We start from the raw sequence: 18247 nt of genomic DNA on the forward strand, positions 1-18247 counted from the left end.
CTACCATCACCAACATATAGACATTCTTTATATCTCGTACACATACACACACTAAAATCCACATACATGCACACACACATTCATACTTACAATAGGTCATTCTCAGAAGGTTTAAATTGGTGTCATTCCAATGACTTCAGTGAAGCTTACTTACAATTAACTCAAGCTGAGGATCTGGGTAGATTTATATGTATTTTTATCTTGCGCACAGTAGAAAGACTGCACAGTTCTGAACTACTTGACACATCATCTTTCCAAGCATCAGTAAAAGTATGAGCCAAAAAAAAAAGTCTTAAGAAAAAAATCTTGAAAAAAATGTCAGAAAAACAGCTAGGGAACTTTTCTGATAGTTAGTATAATGCACTCTCACTGGTCCACCTTGCACACACGAACCGCATTCTGGTTATTCCCATGTAGAGAATATAAATGAAGCCTAAGATAGAGGTACCAAAAGCATGGAAAACCGCAGTGAGATGTATACATGAGAGGAAATGCAATGATCTCTTGGTAAGGTGAAGATTTAATAAAAAAAACTTTTAGGAGCCTCCTGCTTTCTCAGAATTCAAAAACAATGAAGATTAGAACCTATGATTGTAAGTACCACTTTGTAAGAAGCAGGCAGATGCCTTCAGTGGAGGGAGCAGTCATGGTCTTTGCAGCTTCCTCTGAGCACTCAGGATCACACACTCCCAATATTATAATCCACTTATTATTGTTAACAAATATTTACATAAAGTTTATGGATGCTTAATACAGCTGGCAGTTACATCAGTTCTGTCCTAAATAGACTAGACATCAGAATGACACCGTAGGACTTCTTCCACCCAATAAGGTATTGAAGCCCTCCAGAGAGAAAGGCATGGCCCAGAGACCTGGATGATGACATTAGTGCTCATGGAGATGGAACAAAATGCTCCTCAAGATCCGGTCTGCAAATAAACACCTTCATTTCTTTTAGGCATAGGCAAGTGAGGTATGAAGATGTGACATACCTTAGTGGTGTGAGTAGCTCACCAAAAAAGAGTGGGGGTGGGGAAGAAAATTTGGATCACTACAAAAAGCACAGCCCCCCCCCCCCCCCCCTTCTCAGTAGCTAAGGATCCAACGCCACATACATTTACAGTTACCAGATGTCCTGAGTGGTTTTATTGAAACTGGAGGCTTCAACAAATTTCATTGGATTCCTAGGACATCTGGTCGCCTCAGGGTCATCTGTCTCCCATAGCTGTGCCATGCTGCAATGCAGCATAGCAATGCCACACATGCCATTTCAGGTAGCTTACCCTGTTCTGTCCTGCCAACCACCTCTCATTGGGAGCAGATAGAAATAGGTTTCCCCTGAGAGGAGGAAAGAAAAAGGGCCAGACAGTAGGGGAAGGATATCAAGGGCTCTTCTTTAAGCAGCTCCTGAACCAGTGCTTCTCTTCAGGCTGCTCCTTCCACGAGCTATCAAAACCTGTGGTGGAGGGTAAGGAGACTGGGAGGGAGAAACAGTGAGGTGAGGACTGGAAGGGGACAGACTGTATGGAAGAGAAAAGGCATGGGGGATAGACTGAAAAGGGACTGATAGATACTGGGGAAAGGAAGGGGAGAAATGGAAGGAAGGTGAGTGGCAGAAGGGGAACAAAAGAGATGGAAGAATAAGAGAGACACATCTACAGACTGAATGAGGAAGAGGAGAGAGAGGAGTGACGCAGACATCATTATTCATCATTTCGCTTACAAAAGCACGTGGTCTCCAGTGTTTTTCAGAACATGTAAACGTAAAATAGCTACTGAATGAACCCAAAATCCTGAAAACATCCATCTTACATTGCTATATGACGAAGGCCAGTGGATTTCATTGTACGGGCTGATGTGAGTATGCTGTGTCTGCAGAGCATAGGGGAAGGAAGTCACATGGAGTGTCAAAATGTTGGGAGCTTCTTTCACCTCTCTGCAGTTCAACAATCTATCAACAAGTCCCACAGATGGTTCCGCCTGAGGATAAAGGCTGTGAACAGCACTGCAAAAAGAAACGCCAAACTCTCCAAAGTGATTTGTATAAATGTACACTTGTGACAAATTCATGCATGTCATCATCTCAAACCTGGACACGAAAGCACAGTGAACCACCCACAAGAAATTTGGGACTGGATTCTTTGGGCTTACTCTGCTCTCTTTGCACACCACTCCAGTGACACAAAGGAAGGGGGAAGCAAACTTCATATCTCCTCAGCTGGAAACTCCCTGGCACGGTGGATTACACTGCAGGCTAGGGGATGTGATCGCAGACTTCCCTCAGCCCCTAGCGTACTGCACGAGGAGATTGAGAAGGGGCTGGCACCACAGCAATTGCCAACAGCCATGTGGTCCTCTGGGGACTGTGGTCAGGTGCCGTCCTCTTTATAACAGCCCTTAATGTGTTTAAAGACCTTGAAAACCTATCAGGTCCCACCTAGTCTCCTTTTCTCAAGGCTAAACATGTCCAGTTTTTTTAACCTTTCCTCAAAATCCAGGTTTTCTAAACTTTTAATTATTTTTTGTCCACATCTTTTGTCCACATCTTTCTCAAGTGTGGCACCCAAAACTGGACACGATGCTCCATCTGAGGCCTCACCAGTGCTGAGTACAGCAGGACAGTTACCTCCTATGTCTTATATATGACACTCCTGTTATATGCCCAAGGGTGGTATTTGCCCTTTTTGCAACTGCTTCACATTGTTGACTCATATTCAATTTGTGATTCACTATAAACCTCCAGTTCCTTTTCAGCGGTACTACTGCCTACCCAGTTATTTTCAATTTGATTTTTCCTTCTTATGTGAAGTAGTTTGTACTTGCTTTTATTAAATTTCATTCTGATGATTTCAGACCAATTTTCCAATTTGTCAAGATCATTTTGAATTCTAAACCTGTCCTTGTAAGTGCTTGCAACCCCTACCAGCTTGGTGTCATCTGAAAATTTTATAAGCATACTCTCCACTCCATTATCTAAGTCATTCATCAAAATATTGACTAGTACTGGACTCAGGACAGACCTCTGGGGAACCCCACTATATAGGTCCTCCCAATTTGACAGCAAATCATTGATAACTGTTCTTTGAATATAGTTTTTCAACAACTTGCACTTCAATCTTACAGTAATTTCATCTAGGCCCATTTCCCTAGTTTACCTATAAGAATGTCATGTGGGATTGTGTCAAAAGCCTTACTAAAATTAAGATATATCAAGTCTACAGCTTCCCCCCATCCACTAAGCCAGTAACCCTGTCAACAAATACATGGGAGGTGTCGATAAAACAGAACAAATGTGACAACCATATAATGCCACCAGGAAGACCCTTTCGTGATGCATTTGTTCTTGACAAATCCATATTGGCTCTTACTTATGACCCTATTATCCTTTAGGTGCATACAAATTGCTTGTTTAATAATTTGCTCCAGTATCTTTCCAGGTATCAACATTAGACTGACTGGTCTATAATTCCCAGGATCATCTTTGTTCCCCCTTTTAAAGGTAAGTGCTATGTCTTCCTTCCTCTAGTCCTCTGGGATCTCATCCATCCTCCAATAAATTATGATTGGTATAATAAGCTGGTAGGGAAACTGAATTTCACTTTTGTGAAAAATTTCAATGTTTTGGAAAAATGTTCATCCTGAATCAGGACAAACTGTCAAAACCTTGACATTCCTTCCAGAAGTGAAATGCCATCTTTTTTATTTTAGAAACACCGACACATTCCTGCAGTAAGAGCATTCTGGTGTTTCTCAAATGCAATATGCCCCCTGATTCTCAAGGCCCCCCTCCAGGCATGTTGCTGAAGAGCTGGGAGCCCGGGTTCTCCCAGGAGCTGGGGGTGTGGGTGGGTGACCTGGCAGAAACCACAGAACATTTTGATTTTGACAAAATTGGCATTTTTAAACTGAAAAAAACATGCCATCAGAAAAGTTTCCAACTTGCTCTAGTAATAAGCAGCTAGCACATCATACCAACTGCCCAGCCACTGTGGAGTTTCTGCAGCACTGCAGCAGAGGGGCATTTGAAGGAGAGATGTGAAGGTGGATATTGTGGTACCTTTGCACATATTTACACAGAGCTCCTCCAATACATAAGGGATAGCCTGAAAGAATGCATGAAGGTACTTGTGGGAAAATGTAACTGATGGACAATGAAGGCTGGCATTGATGACTCAATAAAGCATAAGAGATGATAGGCAGGGTGCAGCTAGATCACCAAGGGCCTTAAAAGGAAGCATTTATGTTTGATGCATAGAAAGGGGAAGCCACTGGAGGGATGCATACGGGGGGGTGACATAGATGAAGCAATGATCCAAGAATACAAACAATAACAATAATTAATAATAATCTCTCTAAAAATGGCCTAAGAATGAAGCTGTTCTTACCTCACAAGATCCCAGTGTGCATGATCATGGATTAGTACAAACAGTGTATGTGGATTCTGCATAGAGTTTTGCAAAAAGACTTTAAATTTAGTCTGTGCCTCGGCATCCAGCTTCACAACATACTGTTCCATCCTCTGCTTTGTAAGCTGCTCCTTTTCTAAGCCAAGTTCTAATAAAACACCTAAAGAAATGGAACAGGGGTCAGTCCTTCCAAACCCAAATGCAGCTAACAATTTCCTGTACATATATAAAATAAAGCTAGCTAATAATGAGCACCTGAATGCCAGAGGTGAAACAGTGTCTGCTGATAGGTGACTTCAGATGGAGGAACACAAATCAGAAAATCAACTTTCTCAAAGGAACCCAAATCAAGATTTTGAGTGCTGGAGTCAGCAATTGAGCAAACGTGAGACAGCAATTTCTGAGCCACCGCTAGCTGGAATGGACGAATCTGATGCCGCTCAACATTATAACCTGGAAAGAGGGAAAAATCTGTTCAGCTGAATGACTGCAGTCTAATCTTATACAAACTCTCCCTAAAGTCTGGCAGTCTTTGAAGTAGCTTGCTTATTGAGTTAGGACTCTGCTTTCAGGAAAACTAAAGGGGCATCCAAGAAACCTTTGTGAAATTGGGTATTTGCATAATTGTGGACCATCCTCTTTTAATCCTATGAATCTCAAACTACTCAGGGCTGAAGCTCAGCTGCTGCAGTTTAAGGTCCAGACCTTAACGTCCAGAGACTAGGAGATCCACAGGAAGGAAGTGGAACTTCCATCCATGCAAACCTGGAGGACCAAAGCAAGACGAGTTTCTATTAACCTGAGTTTGGGACTCTGCAAAGGGATACGGCTCTGCCCACACAGATCCAACTGCAGGATCATGGCCTTAGTTTGTCTTGAAGGAGAGACACTCTGCTCTGCTACATCTTCAGACACCTTCATTACTTACTTGTGCACACAGCTGCTCCAGTTATATCCAATGCTGTTGGCTTATTCACTGAAGTAGAAAGAGATGAAGACCTCTGGCCTTGGTTTTCTTGATAAAACTTGTCCAGCAGAACCTCAATGTCACCATCTACCACATTGAAAGGACAGTGGATATTAGTATCCATGGTACACAATTAAACTCTTCTCTGAATGGTTCCCATAGTCATAACAGAACCAAACCAACACCCAGGGCAAAGAAACTATGGGCCAGTTTCTCCTCTCACTTGTATCATTGTAAATCAGGACTAACCTCATTGAAGTCAATGGAATTACACCAATAGAAAATGGATGTAAGAGACAAGAGAACCAGGCCCTATGTTAATAGAACCCAGGTCAAATATATATCTGTATCATCCCACAGGAAAGGGATAGGCAGGTCCCAACCATAGTGTAAGGGATAAGTTTAAAAATAAAAGAATGTAATTAGATAAGATTCCCTGCAAAGCACAAGACTTAATACAATGTTAAATTTAAAAAATCAGACAATCCCTAGCTCTTTTATACAGTGTTTTTCATCTGAAGATATGAATGTGCTTAACAAAGGGTGTCAGTATCATTAAACCCACTTTACAGATGGGGAAACTGAGGCAGGGAGTGGTGAAGTGACTTGTCCAAGGTTATCCAGCAGCACAACTGGAAATAGAACCCAGGTCTTAAAAGTCCCAGTCTAGAGCTTTATCCATAGTCCATCCTTCCTCCCTATTTAGGCAGTGTAGCCAACTGGATAGAGAGTCATAGTAAACTAAAAAATGGAATACTCAGAAACGAGGGAGCACAAGAGAAGTAAGGTTGTACACTCAATCTTAACTCTGCCATCTTGGATTTATGTCTTAAAATATGGTCTCTTTTTATAGCATTGTAATTTATTTGTTAAATAAAATAAAATATAATGCAAACCTGAATTGCTTATAAAACCTTACTTTTAGTTCAAAGAAAAGGAGTACTTGTGGCACCTTAGAGACTAACCAATTTATTTGAGCATGAGCTTTCGTGAGCTACAGCTCACTTCATCGGAAGCTCATGCTCAAATAAATTGGTTAGTCTCTAAGGTGCCACTAGTACTCCTTTTCTTTTTGCGAATACAGACTAACACGGCTGTTACTCTGAAACTTTTAGTTCAGTCACTGCAGACTTAGTTTGATTTCTAAATCCCAGTAAGTGATGTTTACGAAACAAGTTCTGCAGCCCATGTAAGCCTGCAATATGGGCTTCTCTAGCAATGCATAATGCAGAAAACAGACACATATTTTACTGAATAGTGCCACTGTATATCATGGTATATCCAGCCACATAAGGATCCTCCTTACAACCTGTTCGGTCTTGTTGAAAGATATACAGGACACAGCGTTAGCACTGAGTGCTCAGTTTGCTCAGCACTTGTGCAGAGACACATTAGTACACCCGGAGTGAACTGAGCAGCATCAGGCTCTAGATTCTTAACTGCAATCTAGTGAGTGAACATGATGTGCATGGCTGCTATTCGGAGGATTTTCAGTTACTCTTACTGCCCAAGGAAAAGAAGCACCTGAGTGCTTGTGAGAGTCATACTTAATAGAAAATGGGAGCAGAGGCAGCAACCGACATAGAAATGCGTCCGATGGTTCTAAGAAAACATAATCACTCTCAAATGGTTAGTTGATGGCTTATGACTAGAACTAGGTGAAACTTTTTTGGCAAAGAGTAAATTTGCTAAAAAATGCATTTTTCTGGGCACTGAAACTATTCACAAATTCAGGTCAAATTTGGCAAATAGTTTTGACCAAAAAAAAAACAAACAAAAAAACCCCCTTTTTTTAAAAAAGTCAAAACAGTTCATTCTGACACATTTCGAAACAAAACATATTTGACTTTTTCTTTCAAAATGACATTTTGAAATTTAGCTATATTTATTTTTTAAAAAGAAAAAGGAGAAAAACCTCCAAAAATGAAACAAAAGGAAAAACCAAAACCATTCCATTTTATTTTGGGTTGTTTTTTTTTTCATTTTGAGTGTTTTTCAATCCAAAATTATGTTTTGCTTGTTTGGCTATTTTTTTGGTTTTTGTTTCAGTGACAAAACCCAAAATAATTCATTTCAAACCCTTTTTTCTTTTTTTTTTTTGGTTAGACCCCCAAACCAAAACCCCTCATTCATAGAATCATAGAATATCAGGGTTGGAAGGGACCCCAGAAGGTCATCTAGTCCAACCCCCTGCTCGAAGCAGGACCAATTCCCAGTTAAATCATCCCAGCCAGGGCTTTGTCAAGCCTGACCTTAAAAACCTCTAAGGAAGTAGATTCTACCACCTCCCTAGGTAACGCATTCCAGTGCTTCAACACCCTCCTAGTGAAAAAGTTTTTCCTAATATCCAACCTAAACCTCCCCCACTGCAACTTGAGACCATTACTCCTCGTTCTGTCATCTGCTACCATGGAGAACAGTCTAGAGCCATCCTCTTTGGAACCCCCTTTCAGGTAGTTGAAAGCAGCTATCAAATCCCCCCTCATTCTTCTCTTCTGCAGGCTAAACAATCCCAGCTCCCTCAGCCTCTCCTCATAACTCATGTGTTCCAGTCCCCTAATCATTTTTGTTGCCCTTCGCTGGACTCTCTCCAATTTATCCACATCCTTCTTGAAGTGTGGGGCCCAAAACTGGACACAGTACTCCAGATGAGGCCTCACCAATGTCGAATAGAGGGGAACGATCACGTCCCTCCATCTGCTCGCTATGCCCCTACTTATACATCCCAAAATGCCATTGGCCTTCTTGGCAACAAGGGCACACTGCTGACTCATATCCAGCTTCTCGTCCACTGTCACCCCTAGGTCCTTTTCCGCAGAATTGCTGCCTAGCCATTCGGTCCCTAGTCTGTAGCTGTGCATTGGGTTCTTCCGTCCTAAGTGCAGGACCCTGCACTTATCCTTATTGAACCTCATCAGATTTCTTTTGGCCCAATCCTCCAATTTGTCTAGGTCCTTCTGTATCCTATCCCTCCCCTCCAGCGTATCTACCACTCCTCCCAGTTTAGTATCATCTGCAAATTTGCTGAGAGTGCAATCCACACCATCCTCCAGATCATTTATGAAGATATTGAACAAAACCGGCCCCAGGACCGACCCTTGGGGCACTCCACTTGATACCGGCTGCCAACTAGACATGGAGCCATTGATCACTACCCGTTGAGCCCGACAATCTAGCCAGCTTTCTACCCACCTTATAGTGCATTCACTCAGCTCTGCTCATGATGTATGCTGGGCACACTGTTCTTGCCAGCTCCCCGGCCTGCAGCACCAGCACCCCTCTGTTTACTTCACCTTGCTGGATTGCAAGTGGAAAGGAGCCATGATCAGCAGCCCTACTGGTGGCTCAGTACTACTCTCTCTCTCATTTTAGAGGGCTCAGGATTGAGTGCATGCTGAGGTGTGGAAGGGGAGTACTCAAATTCTCCTCTTAATCTGAGCATGTTCATTGGTATCAACGGAAATTATGTGCATGCATCAAACACATTCACCCATCAATGTGTCTGTCCTGCGCAGTCAGAAATAGAACACAACTATACATTTATGCATTTTTAGTCAAATATAGGCATTTATAAACTGACGTATTCCAGGAGAATTTCTTAAGGAGAGACCAAATGTGCTTTCCCAGATCTTCCTTGTCTCATTTGTACGTATTCTTATTATATACGCTGTTCCTGAAAAGTGATGAACTCCTGCAATTCCCACTGACTTACAAGGATCAGGCTCTTAGAACTGTGTCTATTTATGGCATGTTATGTACCTGGACAAAGGGTGCTAAAAAAAGAGCCCAATGTTTCCACTTTCCCAGTAACTAGTTGATAGTTAACTTCTTTCTGATACTCTGCTGGGGTAAGCATGCTCTCAGACAGTACTCGTGCCTGGTACTTCCCTAAAAGACAAAAAATAAGCTCTTTTTAATTTGAATTTCAATTTTGAATTCCGTTCAAATTAAAATAAAAATTCTCTACTTAATTTATAAAATAACCCTAACAATACCTATCGAAAGGCATATTCCCCCAAAACAAAAGTAACAGAAATCAGCATCTTTCTCTCCCACCTCCCCAAACAGTCTTATGCTCCCCCTCTATTTGTCTTTTGTCTCGGGAAGTATGTTTCCAAAGCAATATATGGAAAAGACTGTACGAAAACAGTCTTGGACTGGTCATTCATCCGAGCCATACTGCTTTCAAAATGAACCCTTAGATCTTAGTTATTGCATAGACATTCAAACCCATTATTCTGAGTAAAGCTGTAGAGTGCCAAGAATTCTTGCCAATATTATCAGCATAGCCTATATAGAACTTAGCTGTCTTTGGGAGAACACAAAGAAAGAACATCCTTGTGAAACTGAGAACATGCTCAAACCTCTCTTTAGTGGAGATATTCCAGTCAAACACAGAAGCTGGACTGCATAACTACATTTTCTATGTGGCTTCGACCCAACCTCAAAATTTGCATATGCACTGGTGTGCATGCACAAAACCCTCCTTTGCATCCACCAACAGGCAACGCATGTTAGCAAGTAGCATGGGTAAGGGCACCCATACACAAGCAAGGGTGTGCAAGGGCATGCAAGCAAGTTAACCCAACTAACTTTTCAGAACAGAAAATGATGGAGTTTTCCAGGTTTGTCTCAAGATTTTTTGCTAGGGATCTCACCTGTTACCGCAATGCAGGAATCTAATGCTCTGTTTCTGCAAGCACATATGATCACCACATAGTTCGTCTTCACTAGCTTCCCTTCAATGAGCAGCTTAAACATTTCTGAAAGTCCCTCTGCCAGAGAGTAACTGCACTCGATGATATGGACGCTGTCATTGCAAGAGCTGGCTGCCAGCCCAGCTAGCCAGGGAAGCTGGGCCGATGTCATTGGTGCAATCTGGCTGGGAACCGGAGGGAAACCCTGTGGAATGGCCTGTTGATACTGACGGATTTCAGAGAGGTGCGACTCCCGCCACGAGCGCATGAATATCTGTTCCAAATCCTCAATCAAAGGGACCTGATCTGGAGCTAAAGAAACATCAACATTATAGGCCCATTATAAATCACTTGCAAATGATGTCGACCTAAAAATAAAGCCCCTCCCCTCTGAAAAATATAGCAAATTAAAATCCTTTGAGAACTGATTTTGCTCTGGTTTTACACACACAACTCCACTGTCTTCACAGGTGTTACACATGGTTTATAGCAGAATCAGGCCCTTTGCCCATATGAAAGATTTAGGACCAGATTCTGGTCCCACAATGCAGGCCCTTTGTATCACCGTGTAAAGCTTCCCTAACTGGGAGCAGAACATTCCCTCAGCACTGGGGAATCCCTAATTGACTAAGAGCACTCTCTGCCGACTCTACACTTCACTCTTCCAGAGTCCCACCAGTGTACGGGGTGTATCAAAGCATGGCTTGGTGGGGAAGGGAGGGCATGGCTAGTGTTGGAGAGACGTTATGCTCAGTGTAGGTTAAAGCAACCCTCAGCGTAGTTTAAAGTCAGGCCCCAGCAGCCCTAACAGTCAGCATGAGCAAATCTGCCATATAGCCACTTTTGTTCCATCCTTGGTTCCTACACAGAGCAGAGGTCTGGTTCATTTCAGCACGCCTCAGTATTTGGCCCTATATTTTTTAAGACCCAGCAATCAGCTCTTTCACTACAGCAGGAGCTCCTTTAGTTAATCTAAAAAGCACCTCATCTAAGAAATCTTAGTCTTTACTCACCAATGGCAAAATGTAATAATTCTAGTCCAAGATTCTACACAGGTGAAAAAAAACTCACCTAGTTGAACAAGGTAATAGACGGTTAGTAAAAGCTGCATTTCCTCTGAAATAGGCTGTATTGTAGAGGCACCATATTGTTCATAAGCCCTAGATATGGACTGTGAATTTCTGTAGCAGGTGTACAAAAGAGGGCTGATTATAATGTCATTAAGGTTCCCACAAAGATAAGGGAAGTTCCCATGACCTGTAATATAAACAATATTTGCACTTGTCAGATAAACTTAATTGAATAATTCACTATGCAGCCATCAAACAGGTTACTAACACTTTAAATGGTAACAGCTTGAATAATATTTCAGTGCTCGGGGGAGTCAGCAAAAGAGATTAAAAGCAGTAGGTGAAGTCATGTGTAACACCCTGGCTCCCTGTGTTGTGTACCCATAATGACTATTTCTATTCTAGATTGCTGCTAGACTGCACTCATCACCACAGAAGCCAAGTGCCTTGCAGGAGCACACTAAGCAATGTAAATAACATCGGTCACGTGTGCTGTGGTTCATTCTCTCATCCTCATCCCAGGGGAACAACTGTGTGTGGAGTGGTTTGTTTTGGTACGGTTTTCTCTTTGGTTGGTTTTTGCTGGGGGAGGGGTTGTCGTGTTTTTTGGTACATGTTGTTTTGTGTTTAGTTAGAGAAGGCCAGTCAAAGTGCACCTTGCACTTGGAGCAGAATGTGGTGAGGTTTGTGATGGTCCTTAGTTCCTGTGGGAGTTCGTTCCACAGTCTCAGATCAGCCTCCAACAAAGCTCTATCACCTGCACAGATGAGCTTTACCCTAGTTCCCCTGTACCAGATGAGCAGAGGTCTTCATCCCAGAACTTTAGGCGATCTTCTAGATATGCTGGGCACAAGCCACTGAGCACCTTAAATATAAGGACTGAGAATGTTCCACATAGAGAATAAGAAATGAAGGTGATTACCAGCTAATGGAGGTAGCTCAAGTGGTAGACGCCCGTATTTTAGAGGCTGAAAGTCCTAGGTTCTAGCCCTACTCACGGAAGCAGAGTTGTTACAAAGTGAAGTTCCATATGTAGAACAGAACTCCTGCTGATTTCAGATGCTCAGAATGAGCTGCCCCTGAGAGAAGAAGAGTATTGCACATTGACTTAGGGCTTGTCTACACAGTGCGGGTGTGCAACACACTAGTGTGCACTTACTGTGCAGACCCTTGCACACACTCAGTGTGTGCTGATGTAGTCCCATTTCAAACAGTATTGCATCAATGCACACTAGGGAACTTTCAGTGTGTGCCAGCTGGGTCTACATGGACAGTTAGTGTGTGACACACTGGTGCGTGCTAGATTTTGCATCCCAGCTGGTGTGTCCTAGCTCTATGGCTATGTCTACACAGCAATTAAACACCTGCAGCTGGCCCATGTCAGCTGGCTCTAGCTACGGGACTGTTTAACTGCAATGTAAACATTCAGGCTCCCGCTGCAGCCCAAACTCTGGGACCCTGCAAGGGGGTAAGGTCCCAGAGCCCGGGTTCCAGCCCAAGCCCGAACATCTACACAATAATTTTTAGTCCTGCAGCCCAAGCCGCACAAGCCCAAGTCAGTTGACCTGGGCCAGCCATGACCATGCTATGAGTCTTTTATTCCAGTATAGATGTGCCCTAGGTGTATCATGGCTGCTCTACAAAAAAGATAATACCCTACTACTTAGCCAGCGTTTTACATGAACACACTGTGCAAGCTTTATATCTGTCCCTCACAATGCACCAAAGCTGCAATGCTTTCTAATACTTCCCCCATCCCAACCCAGACAAAGACTACAGGTGTTCCTAAAGTACCTGATAGAACTGTGATGTAGATAAGGTCTACTTTAGTCTAGACTGAGATGTAAACACTGAGGACCCATCACAAATTTAAATCTACAAAGGCCAATGCACTAATTTACGGCCTTACACTCCTTAATTGTTGACCAATCTTGTTCCTATAGTAGTAAATGGGAATTAAGCATTTGATTTGCATGGCAGCAGGATTACAACCTTGAGCTCTTTGGAGCTTTGCTTTTGTTTGTTTGTTTGTTTGTTCGTTTGTTTTAGGGGTTTTGGGGGGGAGGGTGACTTGTTGGGTTTTTGGGTTATTTCTTATAATTATCAAGTTAATTAGTTAATGTTTGCACATATAAAATGCTATATAAGTTTGCTCTCCAAATACATTAAATTGCCTTTAAGCCTGTGTCCAGTGTGTTTAAAGTTTCTTCCCTGAATTCTAAAAGCAGGCCCATATCTTTGCATGTCTCTTACACACATGGATAGGTTTTGTACCTTTAAATATAACTGGTTTTGCTTTACATATTTTCAGCAAGTTATCAGGAACAGAAACTGGTTCTCCAGAGCCCACCATTGGAGAAGAGACTGGTCCCACCAGAGTAGAATGTGTCAAACACGATAGGCCTGCCACATCTAAGAATTAATTCATAATGTTAATACAATCAAGTAATAATCATATTGATGCAAATAAATTCACAACATTGTTTTTCTTGATGAAGAGTATTAAACACCAACCAGCATCTGCATTCAAGATCAATGTTCCATTCGTTTTACAATTACAAAACAAATGACTCATGAAATCCTAATAAAGCCTATATTTATTATGTTAGCTTCCTCGAAGTAATAATTACATTTCCAAGCCCTTGAGTATCACACGTGTCTAAAGATTGCAAAATGAGCATGAAAAACAACATGCTGGCACAAATTCAATAATATGGACAGGCGTGGCTTTATCAACAGCAAACATGTATGATCTGCATTTTTCCACTATAGTAACATATTCAGATATTCTGATTCCAGGGGAATGTTCTTGCTATCTAGGTATTGAGAGGGAAATTAAAATTCACCAAAATGTATCATTTTTTTCAGTGTCCCATTTTTGACAGCAATCATACTCCACACAACAGGAGGTAAAAAGACTATTTTAAGGAAAGCTAGTAGATTACAAGACTGATTTCAAGAGCAGTTAGATGCTGAGGCACTTTTGAAAATCATCTGAGGCACCTCGGTGGATCTTTAGGATCCTAAATACCTTGTGAAATCTCACCCCTCACTCATTATCTTTCAGACAAAACAATTCAGCCAATTTACCATTTTTATTTCTATTTGGAGTCTGCAGGTTGGGCTGCAAGTTCCAAGTTTCAGTAGATGATGGCGACTCTGGAGACCATCCTTTGTGGCGCTTTTTAGGAGGCCCTGAATTTGTTAAAGTGCCTGGGTAATATTAATACATGAGAAAATTATTAATATGCAAATGGAGAAATATTTTAACTTGTTAAATCACACGTATTACAGCCCAATATGATTTTTCATAGACCAGCCCTATAATTATTCTACTAGATTGCATCAGACATGCACACAGACTCACTAGTCTGTATATGACCTTTATTTTACTGTGCTATGTTACACCTTAATAATTTCAACTCTCCAGAGCAAGGACCTGTGATTCACTGCATCCGATGAAGTGGGTTTTAGCCTATGAAAGCTTACGTCCAAATAAATTTGTAAGTCTCTAAGGTGCCACAAGTCCTCCTTGTTTTTATTGTAGCATAGTTCATCTATTTTACAGCACTGTGAGTTCTGGGAAAATGGTACTAGTATAGCACTGACTAATATGTTCTTACCCTGCAAGCCAAGAACATATAAGTTTTATTCCTTGTATGTCCAGATACGAGACTCAAAATGAGCAGATTTAGCAATTAGGAGACATTGGATAAAATTTACCAAAGTACATTCGGGGAGTTAGGAATCTAAATCCCATTGAAACATAATGGTACTTAGGAGCTGTTGAAAACATTACCCACCATCATTATTTTTGCCACCCCACACTGGCTATCAGCTTTATTTCTCTGATATTCAAGGTTGGCAGCTGAAGAGACTCAACAGCTGGCTCCTGCACCTTGGTTTGTACTACCAATTACCATGCTGAGCCACATTTCTGCTGAAGTTCCTGGTCTTTGATTTCTTGTGTTTTCCTGGGCATTTCTGCAATTTTCCAGAATGGTGAATTTGCACTGTTACCAATTGGTATTTCTGACCAGTGGGTGTTAAGAGTTTTCTAGGTTCTGCTCAGAACCTTGCAGGACTGAGCTCTTAATCTCGCCCTACCTTAATATGCAAAGGTACCAGTACATCTATTTGCACTGTCAAGGCTATCTTGACAACAGAATGGTTATTCCCATGTACACTTCAAAACCTGAGTTTGAGTCTTATAGATTAAGAAAGGTTATATTTTCTTTGTAAAAGATACTATACAAAAATAAACAATATATGTGCAGAACTAGCATGCCTTCAGATCTGGAATAAAATTATTCACTTGAAGAGTCATCATAGAGCTAGATAGCCTTTTGTCCTTTATATTTTCCCCACATGAGGGCAATATATGGCCATTTGTTCTACTTTCAATTACTTATCTTTCCAGCATAATCCACAGCAGAAGGCACAATTTCAAGAAGAGCAAATCAATATAATGTATTTATTTTTTGCAAATCCCCAAATCCTGCCAGGTCTCACATGGATTATGTAATTCACTGACATCTGATGGTTTTCTTTGTGAAATGAGAAGGTGAGATCAGTCCATTTTCTAATAAGCAAGTGCCCATCCACTTAGAGAGGCAAAGTGGTCAAGGACTGAGTGGGCACAGAAACTGAACCAGGATGAGGCATACTGCCAGTGCAATTCAGTGAAGATTACCTAAAATTAACCTATAACCTGACTTTGGCTATGATATGGCTATTCAGAGTTTTCCTGCCCAAACAGCGGCTCCATGGTGCTCGTGAAGAAAAGGTTGGAAATCACAGATCAGACAGAACCATCCTGGAGAACCATTTAAAAACAATATTTAAACAAAGAGTAATGTGAACAGTGTCTTAAAATCTGGTATTTCCCAGTGTGGACTGCATCCTTTGATAAGTAGCTTCTGAATGGTCAGAATAAAGCTTTCCTGGATCATTGAATTGATGTATAAAACCTGTTCTGGAGTGACTATAAGAAACCGACACAGACAAATCCTTCCAAGAGTCTGGATGCTGAATAAAGGCTGCTTTCTTTTCAAACTAAAATAAGAGTAAAATGAAGTAAAAAAAATAATAAATTACTGTTCTGACTTCTACAGAAGCCGTGTCAGAAAATACATACAACACACCTTGAAAGTTAATAAGGAACAAGAGATTTTATTAACACAATGACTCTTAGGGGAATATTCTGATCCAGGAACAGACGAATTTATGCCAAATAGAATACTTCGATTTCTCCTCAGGTAACCAAATCAGAATATACAATTTAGATCGGTTAAACACAAAGTTCAAAGGTACCTAAGACTGATGGTCTTGTCAGAGCTGTCAGGTTATTTTTCACCAGCTGTTGTTTGGGAGAATCTTTGCCATTGTAAACCGTTGAACCTAATGCTGCTGTTGATGGGAGATGATCAGATATTATGCCTGCCACAAAAAAAGAAGTTATTTTAAATAAATTATTAGAGAGGCATTTCCTCAGATGGTGTAATGAACTGATCAATTGGTCTCTGATTTCAATGGAGGTAGGAGAATTTACATCAGCTGAGGAACCCCTCATTGTGTTTACAGCACTGAACACAGTGGGCCAATTTGGATCTCATATCAGTTTTACACTAGTGGAACTCCACCGACTTCACTGGAGTTACTTGGGGTTTACATGTGGATGAGGCCCCAATCCTGCAATCAGATCCACATGTTCAGCCCAATAGCATGAAGACACCTGCTTCCATGGGAAGCTCATTGCAGGAACGGGCCTTAATGAAAAGAATCTAGCATTGTATCAATTGTATCAAGCAAAATTTTGAGTTTACATTTTTTTCCAAACATCTTTTTATTTATCAGGAGTTGACAGTGTCACATTAATAAATAGGTAGATTTGACTAACCCTAACTCTGTTTATAATTACTTTTACTTTTTCTACATTCATCTTTTGAAAATATATATACATCAGTGATGTCCTAGGGGGATTAATGGTTTGTTCTCAATAGACACCAGGTTTCCAAATCTCAGCTGTTTAATATATTTGGAGTTCAGGCTCCTCTCTGATAGAGATAATAAAAATGTCAGTGGAGTTGCTGAAGTTCTCAAAATACAAATACCCATCACACTCACAAGACACTGGACAGCTGATTTCATTAGGAGGAAATTCAGAGAGATCATTTCACCTTTCATCAGTAAACACCTACCTATTCACACCAGGAAATGGAAAAGCAAAACCTTCAGAAAGAAAATATTTTTAACCATAAAAGATAATGGTTATTTTTTAAAAAATATGAAAACCTGGCCTTAATTTGTCTGAAATATAAAAAATAAACCAATGTCTTTACTAGCAAAAGAAAAAAACAGAAGCTTTCAACCTAACTTCCATATAATCTCTGCAATAAAGAGGATTTCCACTCATATCATAAAATAGACTGGATCAGAGGAAATCACTGAAATAAACAGGAAAAAAACTGAAATAAACAAACTAATTTCCAAAGCATTTGTGGCTAGATAAGCAACAGCTGCAAAATGGTAAAGCCCACTTTCACCACCTTACAACAGATGGATCTCAAAGATTTGGCTTGTCCTAGCTATGAAGCTCACTGATTCCAGAAGAGAAACATTTTCTGAACATTAAGCTATTTGTCAACTCTTCATTAATTACTTTGAAAAACCGCTTGTGATGAAAAAGCCTTCAAAGAACCATTAACTTTCTTTTTTCAGAGCGATGACATTATTATACCAGTTACTTGATTTAGTTAACCCAGACATCCGCATTTTATTCATTTTGTGCTATGTGTTTCCATTTACCCACACACACAAATAAGAATATTTAGTAACCCAAAGGGTTTCTCTTCTCCAAGTTACCTGTTTGTTGTGTCCCAGCCGGAGCATTTGGGTTTGGTGCTGGAACAAGCTCACTTGTGGTGGTTAGCGTGGGGCCCGAACTCTCTGGCGGTTGGAACAAAGTGCTTGAACAAGGACCGGATGAAGCCTGTCGGCCTCTGAACTCTACGAAAACAAGACCCTTCCACTGAGACGCGATACAAGAGCTTTATCTTTGCAAATTTAAATTGAGAGTTTAAAACATGAACTAATTTGAATCAGTTG

The 18247-nt window shown here is 41.0% G+C and overlaps 1 protein-coding gene across 7 annotated transcripts in view; it reads right to left on the reverse strand.

The window, feature by feature from the left end:
* Positions 1-18247, reverse strand: part of GREB1 (growth regulating estrogen receptor binding 1) — a 175694-nt gene that overhangs the window by 37727 nt on the left and 119720 nt on the right. For 5 of the 7 annotated variants that reach the window (XM_073335996.2, XM_073336002.2, XM_073335994.2 and 2 more), the window contains exons 6-16: positions 18005-18148; positions 16454-16579; positions 14231-14353; positions 13415-13552; positions 11142-11327; positions 10032-10382; positions 9133-9261; positions 5335-5460; positions 4662-4859; positions 4386-4566; positions 1813-2005 (exon numbers count right to left, since the gene is read on the reverse strand). In XM_073335996.2, the coding sequence (XP_073192097.1) occupies positions 1813-2005; positions 4386-4566; positions 4662-4859; positions 5335-5460; positions 9133-9261; positions 10032-10382; positions 11142-11327; positions 13415-13552; positions 14231-14353; positions 16454-16579; positions 18005-18148 (1895 nt within the window). The remainder of the gene's footprint in view (positions 1-1812; positions 2006-4385; positions 4567-4661; positions 4860-5334; positions 5461-9132; positions 9262-10031; positions 10383-11141; positions 11328-13414; positions 13553-14230; positions 14354-16453; positions 16580-18004; positions 18149-18247) is intronic. The other 2 variants (XM_073336003.2, XM_073336005.2) reach the window with 2 other exon arrangements.

Source organism: Lepidochelys kempii, chromosome 3, assembly GCF_965140285.1.
Source record: "Lepidochelys kempii isolate rLepKem1 chromosome 3, rLepKem1.hap1, whole genome shotgun sequence".
NCBI lineage: Eukaryota > Metazoa > Chordata > Testudines > Cheloniidae > Lepidochelys > Lepidochelys kempii.